The sequence below is a fragment of the Bombus pyrosoma genome, linkage group LG12, assembly GCF_014825855.1.
Source record: "Bombus pyrosoma isolate SC7728 linkage group LG12, ASM1482585v1, whole genome shotgun sequence".
In the NCBI taxonomy this organism is placed as follows: Eukaryota; Metazoa; Arthropoda; class Insecta; order Hymenoptera; family Apidae; genus Bombus; species Bombus pyrosoma.
In genome coordinates, this window is record NC_057781.1 from 8,254,787 (window position 1) to 8,280,123 (window position 25,337).

At 43.8% G+C, this 25,337-nt stretch overlaps 1 protein-coding gene across 1 annotated transcript in view; it reads right to left on the reverse strand.

Annotated features, from left to right (window-relative positions):
* Positions 1–25,337, reverse strand: part of LOC122573726 — a 179,497-nt gene that overhangs the window by 104,258 nt on the left and 49,902 nt on the right. The window contains exon 4 of the mRNA XM_043740486.1: positions 24,168–24,214. Within this exon, the coding sequence (XP_043596421.1) occupies positions 24,168–24,214 (47 nt within the window). The remainder of the gene's footprint in view (positions 1–24,167; positions 24,215–25,337) is intronic.

Below are 25,337 nucleotides of genomic sequence, written 5' to 3' on the forward strand. Positions count from 1 at the left end.
TATTTCATTAGCTCTGACTGATCGCAAGGTTGTGCTCTGAACCTTTCAATATCTTTGCTTATTATTTGTGGTTTATTCAAAATCGAAGTACAGACAGGTGTTTTTCTACATATTTGAAGATGTTGTTGTTGTTCTTCTTCTTCTTATTATTATTATTGTTGTTATTATTATTATTATTATCTTGACTGATACCAGACACTGCAGCTTCGTTGAAAATAACAAATATGCTGAAAATTGTGCGTTCGATAGTTTCGTGGCATCGAAAAAGTTGAAAAAGGCGCGCGTAACTTAATATTCGTGGTAAAATAAACGTTCTAAAACTTCTGGCTAAATGCGAGCGTTGTGGCATCCTCGCGGAAAAAGTCGATGTTTACAACGAACACCAAGTGGCAAAGTTGCGATAAAAATAAAAGATACGGCGAAAGATTTTAACGGAAGTGTGTTATTCTATGCAAAAACGTGGAGAAAAATCCGTCGTTCTGCGGTGTCGATCGGGAGGCCCGCCTCTGCTATTAATCGCATTAAACAGCCTCTGTCGCTAAAATCGCCGGCCCAGCGGCGTGGCCGTTTAGTCGATTCACGCTTTCCTGTCCCGGTATCAATTAATTCACCCTCGTACGCGGATATATCCAGGTTGGATCGATTCGATTTCGAAGCAAGGAAACAGCTGTCGCAACGAGACGGAACGAGATTCGTTCCGCGTTCGACGTTCGACGCCGCGCGCGACACAGTCGGCTGGGGGTCGTTCAACCGCGCTGTCGAACCAGCGAAAAAAAAACGGAAAAGAGCGGAAAAAAGGAGGGAGAACGAAAGAAAAAAGAACGACAGGACAGAGAGGGAGAGAGAGAGAGAGAGAGAGAGAAGAAAAGGAGAAAAATAGGAAAAAATCGAGGCGACGCGAAAGAGGCGGGAGAGAAAAGGGTGGAAAAAGTGGAAGCAGAGAGGGAGAAGGAGGGAGAGGAAAAAAATCGAAGGGGAATTCAATCGATATCGGATTACAGATTGAGCTCGACGGGCCCGAAAGTTAGGGGCGTGTGGCGGCCAATCCTTTCCCAGCTCTGCCAATCCGCTTAACTTCGCAGATTCAACTGCGAAACTTATCGGATCGCTGGAGCAACGGCCGATACGAAATCGGCCCATATATCTGTGGTATCGATAATGTATTCGCCGGTGAGATGCGCGATTCCGATCGTCGGTGTCGTCTCTTTCTCCGTTCGCAGACTCATTTTTCCATCGATCGTTGCCACGAGGATGCATAGCAGGTGCTTCTTCGGAGATTGTCCTTTTTTCATTGGCTATCATTTTTCGAGGTTTCAAGTTTCGACGGCGGAGGTTGTTCACGAGGAAAGTTCACGATGGAAATTGGAAATTATAGTCTCGCGGATTAATCGTTCTACGATCGGCTCGTCTCGATCATCGATGATTCGTCCGAGTTTAATTCCATGTTGAAATGTTGAAATAAAATGTCGAAATGAAATGAAACGGATATTTTACGCCTAAACGATAAATATGGGGAAAAGAGAGAGGGGAAAGAAGCGCGAATACGTAGTTCGACGTGAACTTTTTTCCCCATATATCAGATCCTCTCGTCGTTCCACGTAAAACGATATTGCTATAAGATGATCGAGAAGTGATCAGTTTAAAAGATATTTTAATATCGTAGAATATCGTACGAGAAACGAGGAAAGACGTAGGCGCTGTATTCTTACATTCGTGTTTTCTTTGTCTTACGTACGACGAATTCTACGAAATTCTCTGCCAGAATGTCCTTTAAACCAATCAGTCTTCGTTGTCCTAATACCTTTTGCAATATCCGCAGCAAACCTAAAAGACCATGTTGTCGCATCGAATATCAAACTCCATCGAACGTCCATCAAACGTCAACGTTCCATCTGCAATAACCTAATGTAGATATTTATACAACTATCAATCCCATTCAATTGCTCTAATTCCTCCGGTTGATCATCTCCATTAGCTCTTTAACCTGATCATTTGTCATCTGGATCGAAGACTTCAACGTTCCTGCGTCCATTGAATCACGAGATTTTTAATTACCAGCCGCGAGACCGTTTCCCTGAAACGCTGCACGAGCGTAAATCGAATACGAAAGGCAACGATTTCCGTCCACGCGGCAAATGCCGTTCTTTTTCGCCATGGACAAGTTCATTACTGGTTGCAACGCGACTAACAGGATTTTCGTCATCCCCCGTAACGAGCTCTCTCTCTCTCTCTCTGTCTCTCCCTCTCTTGCCCTCTCCGGAGGCGTAATTCAAAAGTTGATTCGAGCAGCGCCAATTTATTGCCTGTGAGGGCAGTCGTTGAGACGTTTTCCCTCGTGGGAACCGGCGTCCTTCTGGCCGAACAACTGTCCAAGCAGATAAAGTCGCTGGCAAATTGCATTAACACGTTCATCGCCACGCGAATTTTATTCAGGTGACGTGCAAAGGTTTCCGGCCGGATACGTTTTTCACTTTATATTTCAAACGCGGTATTTCACAGAATTTCAACTGATACTATTACGATTTCTACGTAACGCTGTTTGTATATCGTACAATTTTCTCTTCTTATATACGCGATATTGTTTGAAATTCTTTTACATATCGCCTTTCCAATAAAAAGTTAGAGATTCATTTCGACCGGAGATTCGTTTCGCCCGCCACGTGTCCGTAATTCGCTCTGCGATAGATCGAAATACAGTGTACCGTAACGTTGGATCGAACTTGCAGAATTTTAGTCATTTCAAAGTATTTAGCAACGTCATCGATGACCGTCAACGTGGCAGTGTACGCGTTAAACAGAGACACCGCATGCTCGACCGACCAAAGGCAGAGCGGAGGAACAAGGAATTTCGCAAGGAAATACGAGTTGGAGGACGTCGTCTCGTTAAATAAAAGAGGATCCTTATGGTTGGTCTTTGCGAACGCTGCCTGCGTCCCTCAGGAACGTCTTTCGCCACGTTCCGGACCTTCCATTCATTTTCTCCTTTTTTTCTTTCTCGTCATTTTACGTCCATCTCAATTAAGCAGCTTTAAACGTCGCCTTATCGCTCGAGTATGTTCGACATTTGCTCAACGCCGATCGAATTTTGTGGAGAATTCGGAGTAGTCGAAACTGGCCCCGTTGGAGATCAACTCTTCCTGGTCTCCCTGTTCTCAATTTTCTTCTATTCGTACACGGTGTACGCGTAACGAATTAATGTCCGAAATATTTTCCCGCATTTCCTACGACTTTCTCTCGCGTTTCGGATTTCGCCGCGAAAAACGACGTTGCAACGTTTTCGTGTTTCCGCAACGTTTCGAAAGCGACTAGAGAGCGCAGCGTCGACCCGAATAAGCGACAATCTGTCGATGTCGAATCCGAAGAACGCGCCGCGTACGGAAGAACTTTCCAGTCCAAGTTAACCAGTTAGCTGTTTTGACCTCTTTGAAGGCTTTGAAAACGCGTGGCAAAAAGTACGCGATGACGAGTATACTCGTCGAACACGCAGAGTATGTACGACTCTTATAATATTAGAATTCAGTCGCAACGAAACGACTGTTTCATTCTTGAATTTTATTAACGGCAGGGCTCTTCGTACAGAAAATATTTTCCATAGATGGACGCGCAGAGGCCATACGGTGGATTCGATCGTATAATTCTTAAAATATGCTAATTCGTCTTGGCATTGTCTGTAAAAAATGATCGATCCATTAATTGGGTTGGCAACTAAGCGATTGCGGATTTTGTCGATACCACCTAATGAGAAAATCCGCAATCACTTAGTTGCCAACAGAATAAATTGAATTAAATTTAGTTGCCATCGCGAAACCATTAGGTTCGCGGATGTTTTAACTTTTAGTCTGGAAAATCTGACGTATGACATACGAGGAAACACGTAGTTACTAATTTCGTACTTTGTGTATTTGTTTTCGGGATATCGGTATAGGTATGCCAATACGAGATATACACAGGATGTCTCGGTTAGATGAGATCACCCTGAAACATCTGCCTTATTTACGATTGTACGAAAAAGCTTCTTGGGATGAAGTTAAAAGAAAAAGGAATGTTCTTCGGTATTTTTCAAAATAGAACTCTACAGACCTTTTTACATCGGTGCAAGCTACTTCTCGTTCTCTGTGCAAAAGCGTTAAGGTAAATTTCTTGTCGGAAAATATATAATTTAAAAGATATTTCGATTTTAATCTCATCGAATGTAGTGCAGGAAAGTCAAGGGGAACATAATCACAAGTATATCACTTCGCGTGTATCTTTCCCTGTATTTCGTACGTCGAGTTTTACAAAATTAATGTTGAAATATCCTTCAAACTGAACATTTTCAGACACCAGCGTATTTCGTCTTTGTACCGAGAATGAAAAAAGAAATGTGTCAATCGATGAATAGAAAAATACAGAAGTCTGCAAAAAATTCCTTAAACTTTGAAATCTCCTAAAAAAATAGACTCGAGAAAAAATTGTTCCCATTGTTACAATTAAAGCTACATTCTTCGAGTAGTTCAACTTTGTCCCGACAAGCTTTTTCCTGCAGTCGCAAAGGAAGCAGATACGTAAGAGACGTGGTTCAGCTGAAACACGTCTGATTTTGTATTTGATTTTGCGCGAGACGGTGAGCAAGTGCCGCGATGTTTCTTAGCTAAACGTTTAATCGACACATCCTTGTGCAGGTGTCACGTAAAATGAAAAACAGAAATCTCCAAACGCGTCGATCTCTTTGGATTAGACGCGACAGTCAGAGGCTGATTGGAAAAGGTCGGTGCAACCCTTTGCATCCGAGATGCGAATCTACACGGCCGCCTTCTTGCACCTGGCAACGTAGAAACGATAAGAGCGTTAAAACGTCACCAGCTTTTGTCCGAGAGATTCGGCTAATCCAAACGTTTCTCGTGAAAACGTGGCTTTCATTAGCCAAGCAAGAGGTTACGCGACGCTCCCGCCATCGACTGTAGCGGAATAGAAGAACAAAGCGGTTCCCAAGTAATGGAAAGTGGCTGCGAGACTTTCTTTTGTCGAATTTCACGCTTTAGAATCATGCCAAATATTCTCTTCTCTCCGTTCTTTCCGCGTTTATTCAACGCCGGACTTACTCTACCAGCTGCTTCTTCGCACTTTCCTTCGTACAAAATGCAATTTCATTTTCCGCTTTCCCGCGGCGGTCTTTGCCACGAGTTAATTAAATTCAGATTTTTTCTCCAATAGTACTCCAACGAAAATAAACGTCTCGCTGATTGGCGAATTTCGCAGCGAATGCCGTAGTATCGTGGACAAATGGCCTAAGAAATATCGGGTGAACCATAAACAACGTTGCGAGAAAGCCTAAGTGCCGACAGGCCAAAAGGGTCTGGGAACTTCAATGGACCGAGGGGTCTCGTTAATGTGTCGTTGGTCCTTCGGTCGAATAGTTTGGCGGAAAAAAGGCCCAGCTGACCATGACCGTGGACGATTGCGGAACACGTACGTGGCGGGACTATGAGAAAAGACAAAGGGATGCTTAACACGTTGACTGCCGCGTCACCTATATTCGGGTGACGGCAAAGTTTCTAACAGAGCCGCTATTATTATTTGACTACCTGCGAAGGATCGTCGTAGGTATTTGAAAAGATATTCCAGAGGAAGTAATAAAATTATCGAATCGTTATAAAAGTAACACGAAAGTGGTTTATTAAGACAATTATTTCGAATGTAAAACTTTAAAGCATTCTACGTATAAGGTATAAGAAAAGTAGGTGAATGATTGACAGGTGAAGACTGGGTAAAGAGACGTTGACTGTTCTCAAATTGGAGAACCACTTAGTTATAGAATTTAGTTCACGTTAAATAACCATCGTTTTCTGTTTAATCAATTGCAGATAGATCTATCGATAAATACAAAAATCCTACAATACGTTAAAGGTTAACGACAGCTAAAAATCCGACGTTCGGTATCGATGCAACGATAGCAGGGATGGCGTGAACCGTTACACGCGAATCACCAGCGAATCGATCACACGTCCATTGCCAATCACGGCGATCTTTCACAGGGGTTCGTGATTTCTCGCGATCGTTTCTGATCGCTACAGAACGTAACTGTTCTATGTTTCTCTGTTTCTTTTTCCCGTGCGCATCGCATAACCTGTATATTTTATATCGACCATATCAAACGAATATTTCAAGGAGCGTTGAATGAATATTTTGAAAAGAGGATTTCGAAATCAAGTGGCGGTATCGTTACTTTACTCTTTAAAATACCGATGTGAGATAAAGGAAAGAAAATCGAATCGCCTCGCGCTTTCGATATCGAGGAAAGAAGAATTTCCGCTATACGAAGAAAACGTAGCGTAATTGTAAATTAACGCGCGGATATTTTTACGCCAACTATATGGAAGCGTTCGAGATAAATCGGTCGAGATAGAAGAAAGGTCGTGATCTAGCTTCGTTCACGACCGTGATCGTGATTTAACGATCACCGTGATAAATCTAAATTGTACGGTATCACGCGGTACAACGATATGGCAATCGATAGACAAAATGGAAATTAGGAAACAAAGCTAAACGGCCCTACACGGACGATCGCAATTTCTCTTCCTATCTTCGCAATGCAAAATCGCAAAAGGCCGTAACACGTACGATATCCGCGTCTGTATCGGTTTCAAACTTTCAACGTTAACGACGCGCGTTTCACACGCACGAACGTAATCCAAATAAACTTGCAAAATCAAGTATCACGGAGAGCTAAAAGCGTGCCGCTTTATTCGCGGTTAAATAGCATTGGAATAGCACGTCGAGGAATCTGGTTGCTCTCGGTAACTCGATTGTTCGCTTTTAATTTCAACGCGCTGCTCACCGCCCACGAGTCGCTGCTACGCAGCGAGTTACGACATCGGAGTCGTCGTAAATTCTTCGATCACGCCGCGCACGAAATGAATCGGACGATACGTGGAGACCATTCGGTCGGAAAATGCTCTCTCTGCTCTACGGGCAACGTCTCGATCTTTTCCATTTTTCCTCGATGCTGCCCTCGAGGTTTATAGGCACCTTGAGACAAGTTACGAAGAGTTACGACGTTACTTAGATCTGTGTTTTAAGCGTATTTCGGTTTTTTTATTTTTCAATACAGGTAAATTTGAATTTTTAAACAAGAAAAGACTGGAGTTTTCAGGCAGTGTCAAATCGGAAACGAGCAAGTTAAATGGAATCTTCGGATGGAACGATGCTGTAAGTTTGAGTGGGAAATTTGCAGCTTAAATTTGTTCGATTCAGTCTGCAGCTGATTAAATTTTCATTGTTTCCTTTGCATCTTTCCCCCTGCTGTATTTCATACTTGCGCGATCAATTTTCAAGAATAATCGTTAAGTATATTGAAAGGTACAAATAAAAAAGGGGAAAAGGTTTTTCTTAACTTAATTAACCAACGCTCAAATCTCATAATCATCGACTAAAAGGAGGAAGAACCGATCCCTTGCGTAGTTTCGTATTTAACCAAACAACCCTTACAAATGTGTATCACAGGCTGAAAACACTAGAAAAGCGAGCAAAGGGAACAGCAAACGAAGGAACCTATAAAACGAAACAACAAAAACCTCAAAGTAAAGCTGACCAGAGGACCACGCCAAAGAGGTGTCAGAACTCACTTCCCCATAAAAAAAGGGCGAAAAAACGGAAAGGAAAAAAACCAAACATAGAGGAGCGAAAGAACCACAGAGAGAACAGTACTTTAAAAATGATCACTGCGCGCTAAAAACATTAAAAAAGAACAAGCTAAAAGGATACCGAACCAGCGAACCTGTAAAACAACAGGAAACTCGAAGCAGAACTCACTGTCTCATATTAAAACAGAAAAAAAAATGGAGAGGAAGAGGGAAAGGAAAGTAAAAGACGGTACGTAAAGAACTGAAAGAATCACAGAGAGAACGGTGCTTTTTTAAAAGCTGTAGAGGAAACCTTACCAGTTCCGGTCAAACGGTTCAAAAATTTAATTTAAAATTGCACCTTCGTTCTTCATATGAATTCCCATATTATCTGATTAATCGATTTCTCAATTTTTGTTGATAGGAGAATTTGCGTAAAGTTGGTCGAGGGAAAGAGACAACGACCAACGTACAAACTTTCGATTAAATCTTGAAACCGATCGTTCGTCCTGGTAAGGCCAGTGTCAGACCAAAGAACTTATTAAAATGGAACAACAATGGGAAGTTGGAAGCGAACCGGGCCAAGAGACTACGCGAAAGAGGCGTGTGAGACTCGTTGCCCCATAAAAGAAAAAGGAAAACGATAAAAAAAGAAAAAGCAGAAAGAAAAAGAATGGAAAGAAAGCAAACATAGACCTGCAGGAACCAACAAGGAGAATAGAAAACCGAAGCAGCAGAACGTGGTTCCCTTGCCTTCCCTTCTCTTCGTTTCGAAAGGGAAGTAGTTCTCGAACTGCCGATGGGGGTGACATTTAACCATCCACGCACCACGTGACCATCGTTCGGCGTACGTGCAACGTCTAACGGGTCTTTCAGAAGTTCTGTAGGGTGCGCGCACCCTGCATTATCAAGGGGTTGGTTCTTTCAGTTCACCTCCCGCTTCTTCCGAATCTTCGCAACCCTTCTCGTTTCGTTCCGTCCTTCCTTTCACCACCATCCCCTGCCCCTCCCTTCTATTTTTTCCCCCCTCTGCTTTCTCTCCTCCCCGGTATTCGTGCCTCGCCACGCTATTGCCGAGGCCTTCGCGTCGTTCTTACCGTCGCTAAAAACTTTGATACCTTTTTAGCTGTGGATGGCCGGCTGGTATTGTTTCGTAGCCGGGGAAAGGGAACGAATCGCCGGTTAAAGAGGGTCGAGATAAGCCGAAGGGGGTGGAAAACGAGCGCCGCGACGGCGCACCGCCACCGATAAGAGCAATCCTGAGGGCGCGTTCACACCGAACTTAGGCTTAGTCACGGAAAGGTAACGCGACGGGGGACCGGTAAATTTCGCCGCTGCGATAGCGATCCGACCGCCGGATGGCAATAAGAATTCCGCCCGTTATCCGCCCGTCTATAGAGGGGATAGAGGATAGGGGGTGCGATGTGGTTAACAGGGGGTAAGTTACAAGCGGCCGTCTGCACATGGCTGGAATACCGAAGATCGGGGCGGAACGAACGCGAGAGAGCTTGGCGATTCGTGCGATTCTCTTCGTTAGATTCTCGTACGTTCGGGTACCGTGGCGCGCCTCGTTCTGCCTTCGCAGCCGGGGCCCCACCATATTTTTCCATTCTTATTGTCCTATAATTGTAAAGCAGATAATAGGCGATAGGCGAGCTAAGGATCGTAACGCGCGGTCCGGAACATGTTCGAACGCTTGGTTGCTTCCCGCGGCAGAGAATTTCCAACGATTTCGTTCTTTCGTAATTTTCATGGTCACTTTGCGGCGGAATATGGTGACACGGTGAGATTATTGGCTTTCGCTAATCAAGTCTAAGAGGAAATTTTTTCCCTACGTTAAATGTTGTCACGTGTCCTACTTTGAATATTTCGTTTATTTCTCCATATGTGCGTTTCCCCGTCTTTAAATTTCTCACGAACGCACGCATGTACGGTCTGGTAACAATATTGGTATTATTTCAGTCGGATATTTCTTCAACGAAGGCTTCCCATATTGAGCATGAAAGGAGAATGCGTTTGGGAAATGTCCTGGAAACATTACTTTAAATTCATCGAAAAGATGATAGAAGCTGTAACAGGTACGGAGGAAATTTTACTAGACGTTCTTCTTACTCGGATATTTTGCGCGATGTAAAACTCGATCTAATATCTCGTTCTTGTTTTAAGAAAGTGGATAAAGGTAAAAATTAGACTATGGCCAGGGTAATTTCAATGAGACGACCCAGGGGGATGCATGCACCATCCCGAGACAAAGAACCGACGATAGGGGAAACGATAGAACGAGCGAACGCCTACTCGATAAACATCGATACCTCGGAGGAGACAAATATGCTTCCCTATCTTCCCTCCGATCGTCGCGAATCGCAATTCTCGAGACGCCAGGGACTGTTAGATTATTCGCAAGCTCGGCCACCCCTGCTCGTGATAGAAATTCCCCGAAAAAAATGTACGAATAGACAAAAGAGATAGTAGACAAAAGAATAAAAAATAAATATACGACGAGGTATATTTAGCGTAATAAAAGATTTGGGGAGAAAGAGGCGTAGATTTTCAGTAGAAACGGAATAACAACGACAGACGTGGACGAATACGAAGAATTACACGTTTCAATGATAAATCTCGAGATCTTTCGGGGAAGTTTTATGGGGACAATGGAGAGCAATTACTCGGTCGATCATCCTCGATAAGTTCAGAAACGTATAAATTCCGAGAGATCGATCGAAGAAATTCGGGGATGAAACTTTCCAACTGATGCGAATTTTCTCCGACGATATAAATTAGAACTTTCTTCGAGCTCTGATAACATCCAAAATTCCATTCCTTTCTTATAATCTCGATTCTACGGTTCTTCGACGTTTTACTATTCGAGCGGATTAAGCTTACGCAGTTAGACCATGTCCTCGCGCCACGAACGAATATTCAGCGATAAACTTTTCTCTTTTCTTGCAAAATCCTCCAAACGTTCGGCTTAAAAAACTGATTACGCGATATAGTGCAGACCTTAATTCTCAGAATCTTTTCGCATCTTTTCAAAGTCACTGAAACAAAAAGAAAAAATCTCGACGTAGTCGCGAACGATTCGAAATTAATTTGCCCATGAAATTTAATCAACAGTAACCATCAGGTTTCGATATACCACGAAATTATCGTTCTTCTATTAAAAAGGAAAAAATTCGCCCTGTTGTCTGGAACAAAAATTCGTGTCGAAAAAAAATCTTCGGATCTTTCGAAAGTCACTGAAACGAAAAGAAAAGATCTCGGCGTAGTCGCAAACGATTCGAAATTAATTTGCCCATGAAATTTAATCAACAGTAACCATCAGGTTTCGATATACCACGAAATTAGCGTTCTTCTATTAAAAAAAAAAATATTCGTCCTGTTGTCTGGAACAGAAATTCGTATCGATTTAAAAAAAGAAAAAAAAAAAAAAGAAAAAGGAGAAGAAAGAGAAAAAAATTAGACGCTTCAACGAATTCCAACCGACACCTCGTTATTCTTCTGCCTCGCTTACTCGCTCCAAGTGCACATAAGCAATTCCTCGCCTCTAAGTGATTCTGGTATCTCGTAGATCGGATTCTGCGAACGAAAAGGGGGCGGTGCTGATTCGAAACGAACGCCACTTTCGGTTATCTCCTCGAGGCTCTAGCACTCTAGACGCTGCTCGAATTACCGATATTATTAACGACCAGTCCTCCATGATAATGTCTCGGGGCTATTTTAACCCTGGCCTTGGCCAATTACATTCTTTTCTTCCTTACGACTGCGGTTTAAGCCTTTCCATCACCGTTTCGCATCCAACCTATCCGGATATCTATATTTTACGACCATTTTTTCCCCTCCGTTTGCTTATCGACGCTTCGTTCCATCGTATTCTATCAACGCGTCATTGCATCAACGATAAAAAGAATCTACTCGCTGTAATTTCACATAATAACGTGTCATAGGTAATAACCTTGAGGTGATAAGATTTATTTATAGTAATTACGTTTACCGCTTGCATTAAATTAGCGACGCGTTCTATGTGCTAGCTTAAGATTCCATTGAGGGTAAAAGATTTATTTATGGTAATTCCGTGCGCGTTACGCGGTAATATTGAATTAATAGCGCGTCGTAAATAATCTTAAGGCGAAAATTAACCTTCGTAGGATTTAATCAATTCTTTAACGAACGATCATATTTCTCCGACGACGAACGTAAATCGCGAAACTGCTATCTTAATAATCGGTAAACACTAAAGAACCAACGCGGTAACGGCGAAGCTGGTGTAACACGAAAAAGAAAAAAGAAAAAAAATGGTACAAAACGAAACGTAGAAACCTTAGCATCATCCTAGACTGCATAGCAAATTCCAACGTTCGTAATTCCTTTCCCGAAGATGCCCAGAGCAGCGTGCAACCACGCAAAGTGTCGATACGAATTTGTAAAATAAAATTTACGCGGTGTGATCGTTCGCGTATGGCGTATCCGAGCGTGCAGGGCACAAAGTGACGAGGACCGATTGAACGAGAAAGTAGAAAGACCAGTGGACGGGGGAAACAGGCTGAAACACAGAGACGGGGCCCAGAGAGAAACGCGCAAAGCAGCCAGCGAAGCAACGGAAAGGGAACCGTGCGCGTATCCGCGCGACAGATGGGAAAAGAGGAGGCAAGAAACACGGCAAAGGGAAGAGGAGACGAGCTACGAGACAGACGGATAAAGATGGTCGTTGAAACGGAGACAAAGAGGTGGGACAGAGAGAATCACGAGGAATAGGAACGAAACGAGCGGACAGAGAGGCCCGCGGCGTCAGATAGATGCCTAGATGGAGGTCCAAGAACACAGAGAAACTTGCAGCGAACAAAGTGGGTAGTCGCGCTGATAGAGAAAGATAGCGCGCGCGCGTATATCGCGAGACGCGAAACTTTCCCAACAAATGGCAGTTTTCGTGCGTCTTTTTGAAGCGCGACACGTTGAATTTAAGTTGGACGAGAAACATCTCCCGCCGCTGTTTTATTAACCCCTCGACGTTATATTTCATCGATATTGCGTTTTTTCGCGACCTTCTTTTTTTATTTTTCCCTCGCGCGGTTTATCATCTCGCGCGAGGACCGGATTCTGCGGAGACGCAACGCGGACGTGTTATATCGGTCAGGACAATTTACAACTGTAGACGAATTAAACGGTAAATAGTGTTGGAATCGAACGTACGGAAGACATTTCCCCCTTCGGATGGAGATACGAAAAGAATAATTCGAACAGGGGATCGGAGAACGATGAAGTCTTTCGAGCGAGGCAGAATTTATCGCAACGATAATTGGATCATAATAGATAGCGCGCTGTCCGATTCGACGATTACTGAAATTTATGTTCCCCCATTTATAACATATATCAGTTTAAGCAGATGGCGTCGACGAATGATCGCGCTAGGGGTGACAAAATGATCGATGCGATAATAAAAGAGCCGTGATATCATCGAATGTACCGTTTTTTCAAGTAATACGATCGCCATTGTATTTTATCTTGTTTGTTAGTAAAAAAAAAGTACACCTAATATATTGAAACGAAAGGAACTCGATTTCTTCTTCTTTTCTCTTCCAAAAACAGGCAAGAAGCCAGTATACCTTCGTATTTTCGTGGTATAGGTTACCAACAAGAAAGGAAAATACAAATTAACGATATTATCGGATCAAATGAACGCGAATATATAAGTACAAGGTTGGAGAAGAAAAATCGATTCGACCACCACTTTTGCACGACCTGGTAGCCAAAGTGAGCAAGTAAATACGTGCCTCCTATAAGTCAGCGCAGAGACTCATATGGAAAAAGCACAAGGGCAACACACTCGTACACGCTCGTAGGAAGACAGAGAACATAGAAGAGTGGCGATATTGCGGGAGCAAGAGAAAAAGAAGAAAGAGATCGTAGATGATATCGAGGCAGGCAGCAGAAATACAAACACAGAGGTTGCATTGTAGTCGGTGGGCATTGTCTGCGGCCGTGCAGCGCGCAGACCCACGCGCCCCCTGCAGTCTCTTCTTAAAACAAAGCTTCTTTCTAGCAGGCCTGCCAACAGGGGAATGCACAATTACATACATGGCCGCCTACTACTCCACGCTCTATCTTAAGAAGCTTTAATTAACGGGGTCTCTCCGCGGTTGAAAGCGAGCACGCGTGACCGACCAAGGGCCTGACCCACCCCCACACCGCCGCCAATAACGAAAGCCGAGTTAAGCCACGCTGTGCTCGGAGTTCGAAGGCATTTCCCTCGATACACAACCGCGTATGCAACCGTTTCCAGCGAAAGCTATAAGCTGGCACGGTTTTAATGGAAAAGACGGCACCACCGTGTATAGGGTGTGTACAGGGTGATCCGTAACTGGTGGCACAATTTCGGCTCAAGCGAACGTCGTCTTATCGTCTTCTCGGCGACTACGACGTAGCGTGAGAGAAAATATAGGCAGAGGCCGTTGGAAAACAGTTCAGAAAATATAAGATACCAGAAAACGGAATTAACGCGGCAGAATTTTGGCGAAAACAGCCCCACGTGCTACGTATCTGCATCGAAGCAAACGCTTTGAAACCTGGCACGGCAATAGCGCAGCGTAACTTAGCTCCGTGAAAGATCGTCAGGTTCTAGTCGATCCGCTTTATCCACGCCATTCCGCCCCCCCCCCCCAATACGTCAGATTTCGTTACGCGGCCAACGCAACGAACGACTTCCGCGTCAACGGTTCCGCCTTTCGATCCTCTTTTCTCGCTCGGATCGAGAATCGGCTGCAATTATTCGACGCGCTGACGTTCAGCCACCCCCTTGGTCGGATTAACGCGAACCGCCGACACCCTCTCGTTCGTTACCCGTCGCTTTCCAACGATTCTTACGCTCCCGTTCCGTAATTATTCCAACGACGGGGTCTGATGCTTCTTTTTTTTCGCCTCTCTTTTTATTACGGTTCCGCGAGTGTTATTTGGTCTAGGGATTTTCGGACCGTGGGGTGGGTAAGAGCTCTTGGTGCTCTTGTGGCGTCTGCAAATTTTGTTAATTGCTTTGTTTCTCTTTCTTTTTTAAATGTTGTTCGGAACACGCGTTTTCCGCGGTCCGAGTAGTTTCGTTTCTTTCCAATGGCAACGGAATTACTTTTTGTTGCGACTTGGAGGCAATCGTTAGGACAGTGAAAGATGGTTGGCATAATCTTTCGCTAACATCGTATGGAATTTCGAACGCGATAAATTACCAAGAAATTTGTGGAATTTGAATATTCTTCTTCGATTTAGTAGCTCAGGAACGGGAACCAACCCGATCAAATTTCTCCATCTTTTAAACAGCCTGGTAGCTGGAAACTGAACTCGACGCGGTGGAGTCGACATTATAACAGACGATGTATGTTTTCGCGGATCTTCGAACGGAAATTTACCGCCGCTCTATAAAACGCTTTGCCTTGATATCCACAACTTTGTGATTCAATCAGATACTTAATTAGCTCTTCCGCTGATTAATCACCGACGCTGTATGATACTACAAGGCTGTACAATATGATAAATATCTCGTTTCAAGAAACTGCAACGTATCGGACAGATATTTTGTTTTCTTCAAAAAGAAAAACAAAGAAACAAAGAACAAATATAGTAAAAAGACGCAAGTGTCGATACACCAGATAGAGCCTTTCTAGTGCTGCGCTAACGCGGAATTAATTTTAAGTAACCGGGAACGCGGCAAGTCGCGGGCACGTTACCAGGGACACAGGACTAAATATACTAAACTAGAGGCAAACGGCGATTTAATCAACATACCTAACGTAATTCGGTATAACTACAATTTACTTACTAATGATCACACAGCTTTAAGCTGGGTTAAACGCCATGAAAACGTATCACCGCGTAATTCACCAGTCGCAGCGGCATCAAGCTTTGAACAAGCCACTGCTATTTTCGGCGGCGTGGTAGTATGATTTACGGAGCGCATCCTACGCTAGATCGTATCAAAGGGTCCAACTGTAGAGCATGTAACTCGATAACAGTCGGCGAATCGCGATAACCTTATCACAGATACCGCTGTGCGGCGTAACTCTGTCGGTAACAGTGCGCGATCCGTATCGATTCACCTCGATCATGACGCTGCTACGTTTCACACGTACGTTACGCGTACGCGTTAAGGCGCGTTTAGGGCAAACGAACAAGAACATTGGAGCGAACAGAGCAAGTAAGCTCGTTCGTACCGAGAGAGCTTCTTCGCGATCTTCCGTGACGAGTCTACGATACGAGCAAGTTGGCGGTGATCAGATCGACCATTTAAAACGTTCATCGTCGTTTGGATTTTTGACAAGGTTGTTTGAAGAAATTTTAATTTAAATTTAAATGAAATTTAGAGCGCATGGGTGTTCGATTTTCGATTCGGCGAGCGGTCGCCAAACCGCGGAGGAACGTTCGTCCGTGGGATCCTCGGACGATCGATGTACAGGTTGTTAACACGAGAAAAGTATGTTATATAAACGTAAATAGAGACGCAAACGTTTTGTGACAGAGTTATTAGAAAAATATATCAAAACTATAAATCATAGATGGTTAAATTCTAAATAAAAATGTGAGGTGGAATAGGTCGTGATAGGTACTGCTGGTGTATAAGATTTTTGTCTTCATCCGGGTTGGGGGATTTTCTTTCGATCATCGGGACCGCTTCCTTCTTCTCATCTAAGAATTACGAAAAACAAGACTATGTGTGCTGAGATTCGAGCCTGAGGTCTGGAACGTTCGTAATCAACTATGCTAATCACAGCGCTGCCGTCGTCCGAGGTAGAAACCGTTGGAAAGTTTTCTGCCGAGTGCCGCTACAAATGGAACGTCCTGTACGTACATCGTTAATATCCATAGTATATTCCATAATATTCCATCATTATTTTACTCACGATGTGGTACTGGCGTTATATATGTCGCAGATGAAAGGACATCGGGGCCTTTCTTTTGGAATTTTTGGGAAGATCTCCGATACTTTAGTCTAGACTTTTCATTGTAGCTGTGCTTAAATAATAAAACTTAGAAGTAATTGTTTATGATTTAATCCGATTACGCGTGCCCGAGATTTATGACAATAGGCTTGGGCTCGAAGTGACACAACGGGTCGCTAAACGTAGCCACGGTCACGGGATGGACGTTTTTACCTAACGGAGGTACGGAGTAATTGTATAGCTCTCCTTAAAAATATAGTTGACCCGAGGGGTACAGAGAGGTACGGAGAAGAGTATATAAGCGCAGTTCCACCTGGACCGAGACGAGTAAGTTGAGTTCTACTTGCACTGTGGACAAGTAAGTCGAGTTACACTTGAAGTTCAGTTCGACTCAGACTTTGGAAGAAAGCGCATTTGCTATCCCGTCGACCGTGGATTCGTTATTGATCCTAAGATCATTCAGCATCTCGAGTATCCAATGGCCACGGTTACTTGTCAAACTCTGTAATATAATCATCTTTGTACCGGTAAATATCATCTATATTGTACAACAACAATGGCTAATCCAAATGAAGATTCGTTACACGTCCCTAACTACAATGAGAACTCGGCCGAGAGCCCCTTTACACATTGATTTTAGTAAAGCGACAAAGAAACGAGGATTCGGTGGCTCGGTCTAAACGCACCTTTACACGTGTACAACCGGAGCATCTGTCACGAACAAGGTTCCTAGCGTGAATCATCCGGCCGTGTACGTGAGTGCATGGCGTGGATCGGTAAAAGGTATACCCGGAAACAGGTGTTGGCCAGTGACGTTGCATCTACCAAAGACTCAGCAGCACGACGACGTCAGTTTCTGGCTCGTAGCGCTGTGATTTCGCGTTTGTTACGCCGTAAATATTTTATAGACGGATAGTTAAAAGTAAGCTAAATGTTCATATAAAGCAGATCTCCTAAATTACGATAAACAGTGCACATATACGCGTTGTACGTAGACATAGAAATGCTCGTATAATAAACTTCCGTCGTGCTGTGTCATCGTGTGAAATACGTTGCTATAGGAAATGCACACGGCTGTACATTTCATATTATTAACGACACGAAACGTTCGTAACCATGGTCCGAAAAGATTTCGTTTTCGCGCAAACGAAAGGTGAATTACGCGTCGCGAATTACGGTGGATAAAAACGACACGCCAACGAAACGGTAAAATCGAACAGCTTCCGCGTATTTACTTCCGCGATAAGCTTATTTCGTCGTATACGCGCGTACACGTTGACGCGTGTTTTCCACGGGAAAATGGACACGTTAGATCGATTCGTGAAATACGACGAGGTCTTTAGCGATAGAAACGAACATCGGACGATTTGGTAGCTGCGTTTACGAGCCGAAACAAGAAAGAAAAGAGGACCAGGCCGAGAACCGTCGTTATGCAGAAGATTGTACATTATTAACGTGTGTCGTGCCGACTGACAGACGCGAGGGATTTTAACGAGTTCCGGCGATTGTTCCCGCTCGATAGAAGGAACGAAAACACGACGTAGCTTGAAAGGGCCTCCTGGTCCGATTGTTACCACACCCGAACATTTTTATCACCGTGTTTGCTCGCCTTGAGTCGTGTATCGTGGAGTCGCGACATGTTTCGTACGAAATAAACTAAATACCTTGTTTCTGCGGACTGCGAGATGGAAGGTTGAAGCTTGGAATTGCATATGGTTAGCCGTCATCGCACGGATTACGATATTTCCAAGTTGGAATACTTGAAAACTTCCAAATAGAAATTGATGGGAGAAATGAAAATACATTAGATACGGAACGTGGTGTACCTTCTGTTTGTTGCAAGATACGAGGAACAGTCTCAATCGGTTTGTAAGCGTATGATGCAAGAGCGGACATTTAAATCGCCTAATCGTACGTTTTATCGCATATGAGACATTGAAATATCGTTAGCACGAGATAACTGCACTTTGTCAGGTGATAGCAATTTTGCAACGAGCAGTATCGCGCTTCTTCGAGCATCCGTATCGTCTGTTGGAAATCATCGATCAACGTAAATTAATTACGCGAATGAAACGCATACGTGTATAGTATATTTATCTTAATACCATATTGGCGTTAAATAACCCATCGATAATTATACCTTCGTGTAAACGTCTAATAACATCCGCGGACTACAAATCCTCCGATATATTCTGTCACTTGAAAACTCGAAACACGTACGTAGCATACCTGCATCCGATCGATCGATCATAAAACGTATGAAGCGTATCGACCACGTTGAATACCTTCGTCGACAATTATACTTGCTTTTTAACAACTGCCAACATCGAGCTCACGAATCACGCAGCTATTTCGTTTTATCGCTCAACGTCAATTACGAGCGCAATGAAAATCATATTTCTTCGTTGGTCGCTATCGCAACCTTATTCGGGGCCAGCCTCAACGATCGAGATCCACTGCAGACATCGTACTACCTTTTTCGCGTGGTCTACATAATCTTTAATCGTTGCATCGCATTCGCCAAGCCGCGCGTCCATTTGTCATCGTTTCCACGTGTGCTGACGTTCAGGGGCAAAATTGGAAGGTTACGAGTCGCGTTCCCAGATCGAATCGATTTCGCAGGAATCAACCGGGGGAAAAAGAAGTGGGGGACGATATAAACGACAAATGAAAAAAGGCAGGAACGTAAGGTGAAACGGGTCGTAAATAAATCGGCAGCGTTATTCATGGTTCGCTCGTTACTCTCTCTCTCTCTCTCTCTCTCTCTCTCTCTCTCTGTCCCTCCGGCCTCGATTCTCGCACGCGGACCCTTTTTATTTTATTCAAGCGAGTGTCGCGTCGCGATTGAGTCACCGGACGCCTCCAGAAAATAACAAATCCAAACAGATTCAATTTGCCGTACAATTCCGCCGGTCTATCGTCCCTTTTCTTCTTCTACCGACGATCGAGTCGAAACGCTCGAAAATTCGATTCTCGCGCAACACTTTTCCTCTCTATGGATTTATCGAAGCGATCTGTAAATCATCTGGATGCTATTTCTCCGCTTCTTTTACCGCGTATCGGCTAGTTGCCGTTTTAAAGCTGGCTTTCTCAGTGGAGATATTAATTCCTCGTGTTTACTATCAAACTTTCTGCAAACCAGGTGCATTTCTTCACCGCGAGGTGGAAATTAAACGAACACGCGCGTATGCATTTCGTACGAACAGATTACAAATTTTCGATGTGAACACGTTCTGATGCGTTCTGACGTGTGCGTTATGCTTTCGATCGGTGAAACGTATTAATCCCGTAAGGTGCACATCTGCCGTGGAATTTAATGGTAAACGCGGTAATAATTCAGCGATCGATAGCTTAAAATTCAACTTCTGTCGAGCGTCCTCGTGTGCGATTGGAACACGATGGAATCCCGAAGAATCATAGATACGTCGTTCAATCTTGTTCAATTTCTGACTATTACTTTATTAAACTTAAAAGCTCAAAAGCAATTCCATTATTCACAGTGCTTCGGGATACAACCACTATATATCTTTAGATCCTACGTTACACCACAGACGATAGAAATAAATGTTTTCGCGATACACACCACTGTGCGCGTACACCTTCGTCCACGAACGAATACGTAAATCTTTCATCCGCACTCGTTGAACTCGCAGCCGATACAAAAACATGCTGCTCCCGTTAAGAAATAAAAAGAAGGAAACAGGGCAACGGTTCTTAACATGTCGTCCGCGGATCACCAGAGTTCTCGCACCAAGTGGTCGCGCGCGCAACTTATTATCGTATTACTCGAATAAAATCTACGTTTTTCCACGTACGTTTATTCATTTACAACGAACCTCTTGCCTACGGAAAGGCTCTCGAGCCAAGCAGTCGAACGTGCGCACATTTTGGCGCGTTTCAATTCTGCGTCGAGTCTTCTCGGCAGGTCCGCGACGAGAAAAAATTGTTTAAAGGGGCTGCATGGTAAACGAAAGGTTAAGAACCGTTGAAACGCGAGCGAAAGAAATTCAAAGACAAGAGGTAAAAGCTCGTTTAACCGGCGCGGAGGAAACGTGGAAAATCGTCTCGCGACGACGACTCCGTGTCGACTCGTCGTCCAAGAAAGGTCGAACGTGACGAAACAACGGCCCCTTAACACGCGGCTCGCTTCCGCAGTAGCTTCACGTACGGCACCGAAGACGCACACTTGACACGGTCGACGAATTCACACGTGATAACGTTTACGGAATACAAAGCTGATGGAACGAGAGAAGGTACGACAAGGCATCGTTCGAACAGAACCAACGAATCACTCGAGAGAGATTATGGCCTCGAGAGGTTGGCCTTTCTTCGAGCGAAAAACCACCTTCGATTGGATCCTGCTCTTTGTACGCTTGAAGAAAGATTTTCGGTAAGACAGGCGCTCCCCTCGGGGTTGGTCCGATTTCGTTAAATCGATCGGAGGCTTTCGAAGGAAATTTCAGATACGCAAAGAATACAGTTAAACTAACTAAGTACAAACGCGCGTCCTTATTCCTCCGTGCAGGGAATATTCTCATTTTCGTCAATTTTCCGAAGAAGACGTTACCATTGTAATCGTCTATCTATGATCCTTACGCTGTTTTTTTTTTTTTTGTTTCGTTGCTGGAATTTCCTCGAGTCTTTCTTTTCTTTCTAATTCATTGTTGAAATTCCCCATCTTGCAGCATCCTGGCAGTGGTTTCTGCTTCGTTGCTGAAATTCCTTCCTGTAACGTCTCTCCCACATCAGGCACTCTTGCACGATTTTGGAATCTTTGCGGGATTTTGGTACTCTTCCTTGGTCAATTCCGTAATATTTCTTTTCGTTTCTGCAATTTCCCCCTTTGCTGCGAACCTTACTTTTCATTTAATTAATGGAATCCCTTTATCCTATCAACGATCTTCCTCTCAATTACCGTTTCCTTATCTCTTTCTCCTTCTATCGCTGCAATTCCTCCAAGATGTCTCTATCGCTGAAATTCCCTGCAAGATCTTTCGCGATACTTTTCGCCTTATCTATGGAATTTTCCTTTCTACGAATCCTCTTTTACGTTAAATCGATCGCGTTCCTCTTGTCTCGGCTCGCAATGCAGTCCTATCTCTAATTTCATTTGAATAAATATTCTCTCTTTAATAATTGCCCGCTCGTTTTCTCGCTATTCTCGCGCTTCTTCTTCGTGTCCGCCATTCCTACACACGGCGCATTTCCAACCTTTCTCTCTTAAATATTCGCGAGAGAAGAGACGAGAAACCCGACTTCTCCAAACAAAGTAGTAGCCTGGGAGGCGAGTGAGGTTGGCGAGGCGTGCGACGAATTCCGGATACACGCGCTTCACCGTAGCTCGCTGAAAGAGACACACGCGTACAGCTGCGTGTCTCTGAAAACCTATCAGAACAGCCATCTAATATTTGCGCCGATACGCGAACACGCGCGTATCCACATAAAAAAGAATCCTATTTGCCGCCCCGCTCGGACGACTTTCTTTTCTCGTCGCCGGTCGTCGATTCTCGGCCGAGAAGAAAAGGGAAAAACTTGTAAGTGGATTACAAGGGTGGGTAGGTGGAAGGGACGCTTCGAATGGAAGTTCGTACGGCGATTTTTTCCGCGCTGGTATCCGTAGAGAGGCACAGGCGGCCGTCGTACGCCGGCTCGAATAAATTTCATCGGCTGGATATTGAAAATTTCCACGCCAACTCCCGCCATAAGGAAGCCGATGTTCTACGTGCTGCAAAAACGAAAATTCTGCGGATTGAGCCAACGTACGGAGCTTGGTCATTCTCGGCGATTCTTTGACTTTCAAATTTTTCTTCGTCCTCTCCCTCTTCTCCCTTTGACGCGTAATTTGGAGATTCTTCAGTGGGACACAGCAACAGGGGAATAGCGCCAGATTCGACTCTAGTCGTATCACGAGAAATTTCGTTTCTGCTTTTCCTCTTCCTTTTCTTTCCACGTCTTTTGCTCCGATGTAGACATTAAAAGCATATCTTTCGAATGTAGCTCTCATTTCGAGTAAATTTTACCCATCGATCTTTAGAAATACTCGGACGAAAGTAGCGTCGGTTTGCGTGGAAATTTCCTTTCGCTTTTTCTAGCGGCATGCATCCATTCGAGTTCGAACAATGATCATTAACTTCGATCTAATTGGTCCAACGCGTTATCGTCGATTAGTCGACAGTCGACTGTACAGCGTAAGGCAAACGGTTTCTGAAGTACCTGTTTTTACGCAAGTTGAAACACGGTTGGCCAAGATGGCGCAAGACCGTGCGCTACAAAAATTCCCGCAACTTAAATCTTCTGCCCCGTTTATCGTACTCTCGCGATCTTACACGCTCAGACTATCGCTTATTCCGCACGTTGCAAAACCACCTGGACGGTAAGAGCCGGTGTTCTTTGGAAGACAGCGACCACGAATTGGAACGTTTTCTTTTCTCGAAAGACTAAGTAATTGTACGCCGATGGAATGGCAAAGTCGGCGCAAACATCGGACAAGATCACCGTGGAAAGGAATGTGGCGCGTACATCGATCGGTAACAATACGCGCAAAGCAGAAAACGCGTCCCTCGGTTTCGCAGTAAAAGCGTGACCAACTTTCCGTTCGATCGCATCGCGCTACAAATTCTTCGTCCTAATTGCACAGGATGATATATCGGGTAGGCAACTAAGTGATTGTAAATTTTGTCATTAAATGTTGATACAACAGGACGTACAGAAATATTAGGTTGTCCGAAAGGTGTCTTTCTTTTACAGACCCGTCTTTTACAACGACGCATCTTTATACAAACATGAAACTTGATCTGTCGAACGTTGTGACCTTTATTTTGATAGAACAAAATGGATCGTACGTAATTCGATAAAATAATATAAAACGGAAAATGTGCGTACATTATTTCCTTCTAAAACGAAAGAAACTTTCCCGACGATCTAATACAATAAATACAAGAACGATGAATAAAGTTCGCGCGGACCTGTGCGCTGCACGATCTCGTCTTCAAGTTTATAGCCACTGTTTTGTGTTTCAACGATCCGCAACACCGCTTAGCTCGATAGAAATTTCTTGCAAAATTTTCCGATCTTTCAAAAACACCAGGTGTGCGTCGAATAACACGAGCCCAAGGTAGCCATCTCGAGAAACTTCTAGCAAGGCGAGCGATTGCGGATTATCGAGACAGAAAAAATAGCTGCAATTCGAAAGAACGTGGAACAGAAATACCCATTTCTATGAACCTTCTTTCGTCGTTTCTGCGTCCTCTATTTGCTCCTGAAGAGGATTCTGAACAGCTTACGATATCTCGTACCTCGTAATACGCGTATAACGATAACGTCGTATCAAATGATATCTAATCGTTGTCCGATATTATCCAGTTGGCCAAACATCTTCGATTACAAACATTGGAAGCTTGAGAAGTATTTAAGCGAAACTAAGCGAACTGCTTGTTATTCCAGAGATGGCGTTGGCTCGGCTAATCTTTTCATTAGCGTAAAGTTAATTACTTTGCAAGGCATCGACAGACCACAGTTACGTGTCCTCGAGGCTGGCACGCGAACCATGGCGCGCAAGCAAAAAGAAGGAAACGCGTGTCGTTGGCCGGAGTTTCGCGCCAGTTTCACCGGCGGGTGTTACCCTAATAGGATTCAGCAAATTACTTACCAACTGGTGCCGTACTACCAGCTCCAATTCCTTCGGGATTTTCTGATCTGAAAGAGAACGACGAATTAGCGTGTTTGTAACAACCGAATCACCGTAGGTTTACCTAAATAGCTAGGTAAAGGGGTAAATGATTAAGCAACCGTGTGTTTTCTCTACGATTAATTGTAACATTCTTCCTTACAGGGGAATCAGCGCGAGTATATGAAGCGCTAATCGATTCTTCTCGTTAGATCAGGTAGAATTAAATTGGATCGAACAAGACGTACATAGCATAGCGACAGCATAGAAAGTAGTTTCAAGTTGTCACACCGTGTGCGTTAATAACTTTTATGTTAAATATTTTTTCCCGCTATATTTGTATTATATGTTTGTCTATCGGTCTTATCAAAAATGCAATTCCACGATTTTGTAAAATTACCGCGTAACTGACGAAACTTTGTTTCTATGTTAGTAAGAGAAAATTTGATCTAAAACGAGCTTGAAAAGCGCGATTTCAAACGGCAGATCGTTCACGCTACCTGGTTGCGTTTGTCTGGACGATAACTTACATCGAGTATTTTTCATTCTACGTCGAGATCAAGCGCTCGTTGAACGAAATAACTCTCTGTTAAATAAAAATATAGCGTGTAAAATGAACTATAGACGAGATCTCAGAGTTCGACAAATGTCCATATAAAGTTCGAAATTGAAAGTTACAAGATCGCAAACCGTCTAATCCAACCGAACGCAGTTTGATTCGTGAAACCGATCTCCCCCGTTCTATCGTAGCTTAGACAAATCGTCAGGAAAATTTGATCTCGTCCGCTTTTCCGGCAGACCAATTTCCCCCATGCACGATCGAATCCTCTTACTTAGAGTAGAGACAAGTGGAAATAATTATCCAGTTAGTTGGATACTGTTAGACGAAATCGGTGGCCAAGAGGAATCTTCCAAGTTGGACTTTCGTTGGTCGAGGACATCTTATCGTTTGGACGTGGGAGTTTCGAGCAGACGGAGAATCAGACGAAACGAGAATAAAATCGGAGTAGCATGAAACGTAGTACGTAATTAGCGTCGGCTTTCGGTTTCGTCGTGAACAGAGGCTACCATTTATCACGAAGACGACTATGCTAATCCATCGATAGGAACGGGTCCGGTCCAGGAAATCTCTTTTTTCAACAGCCATTGAAA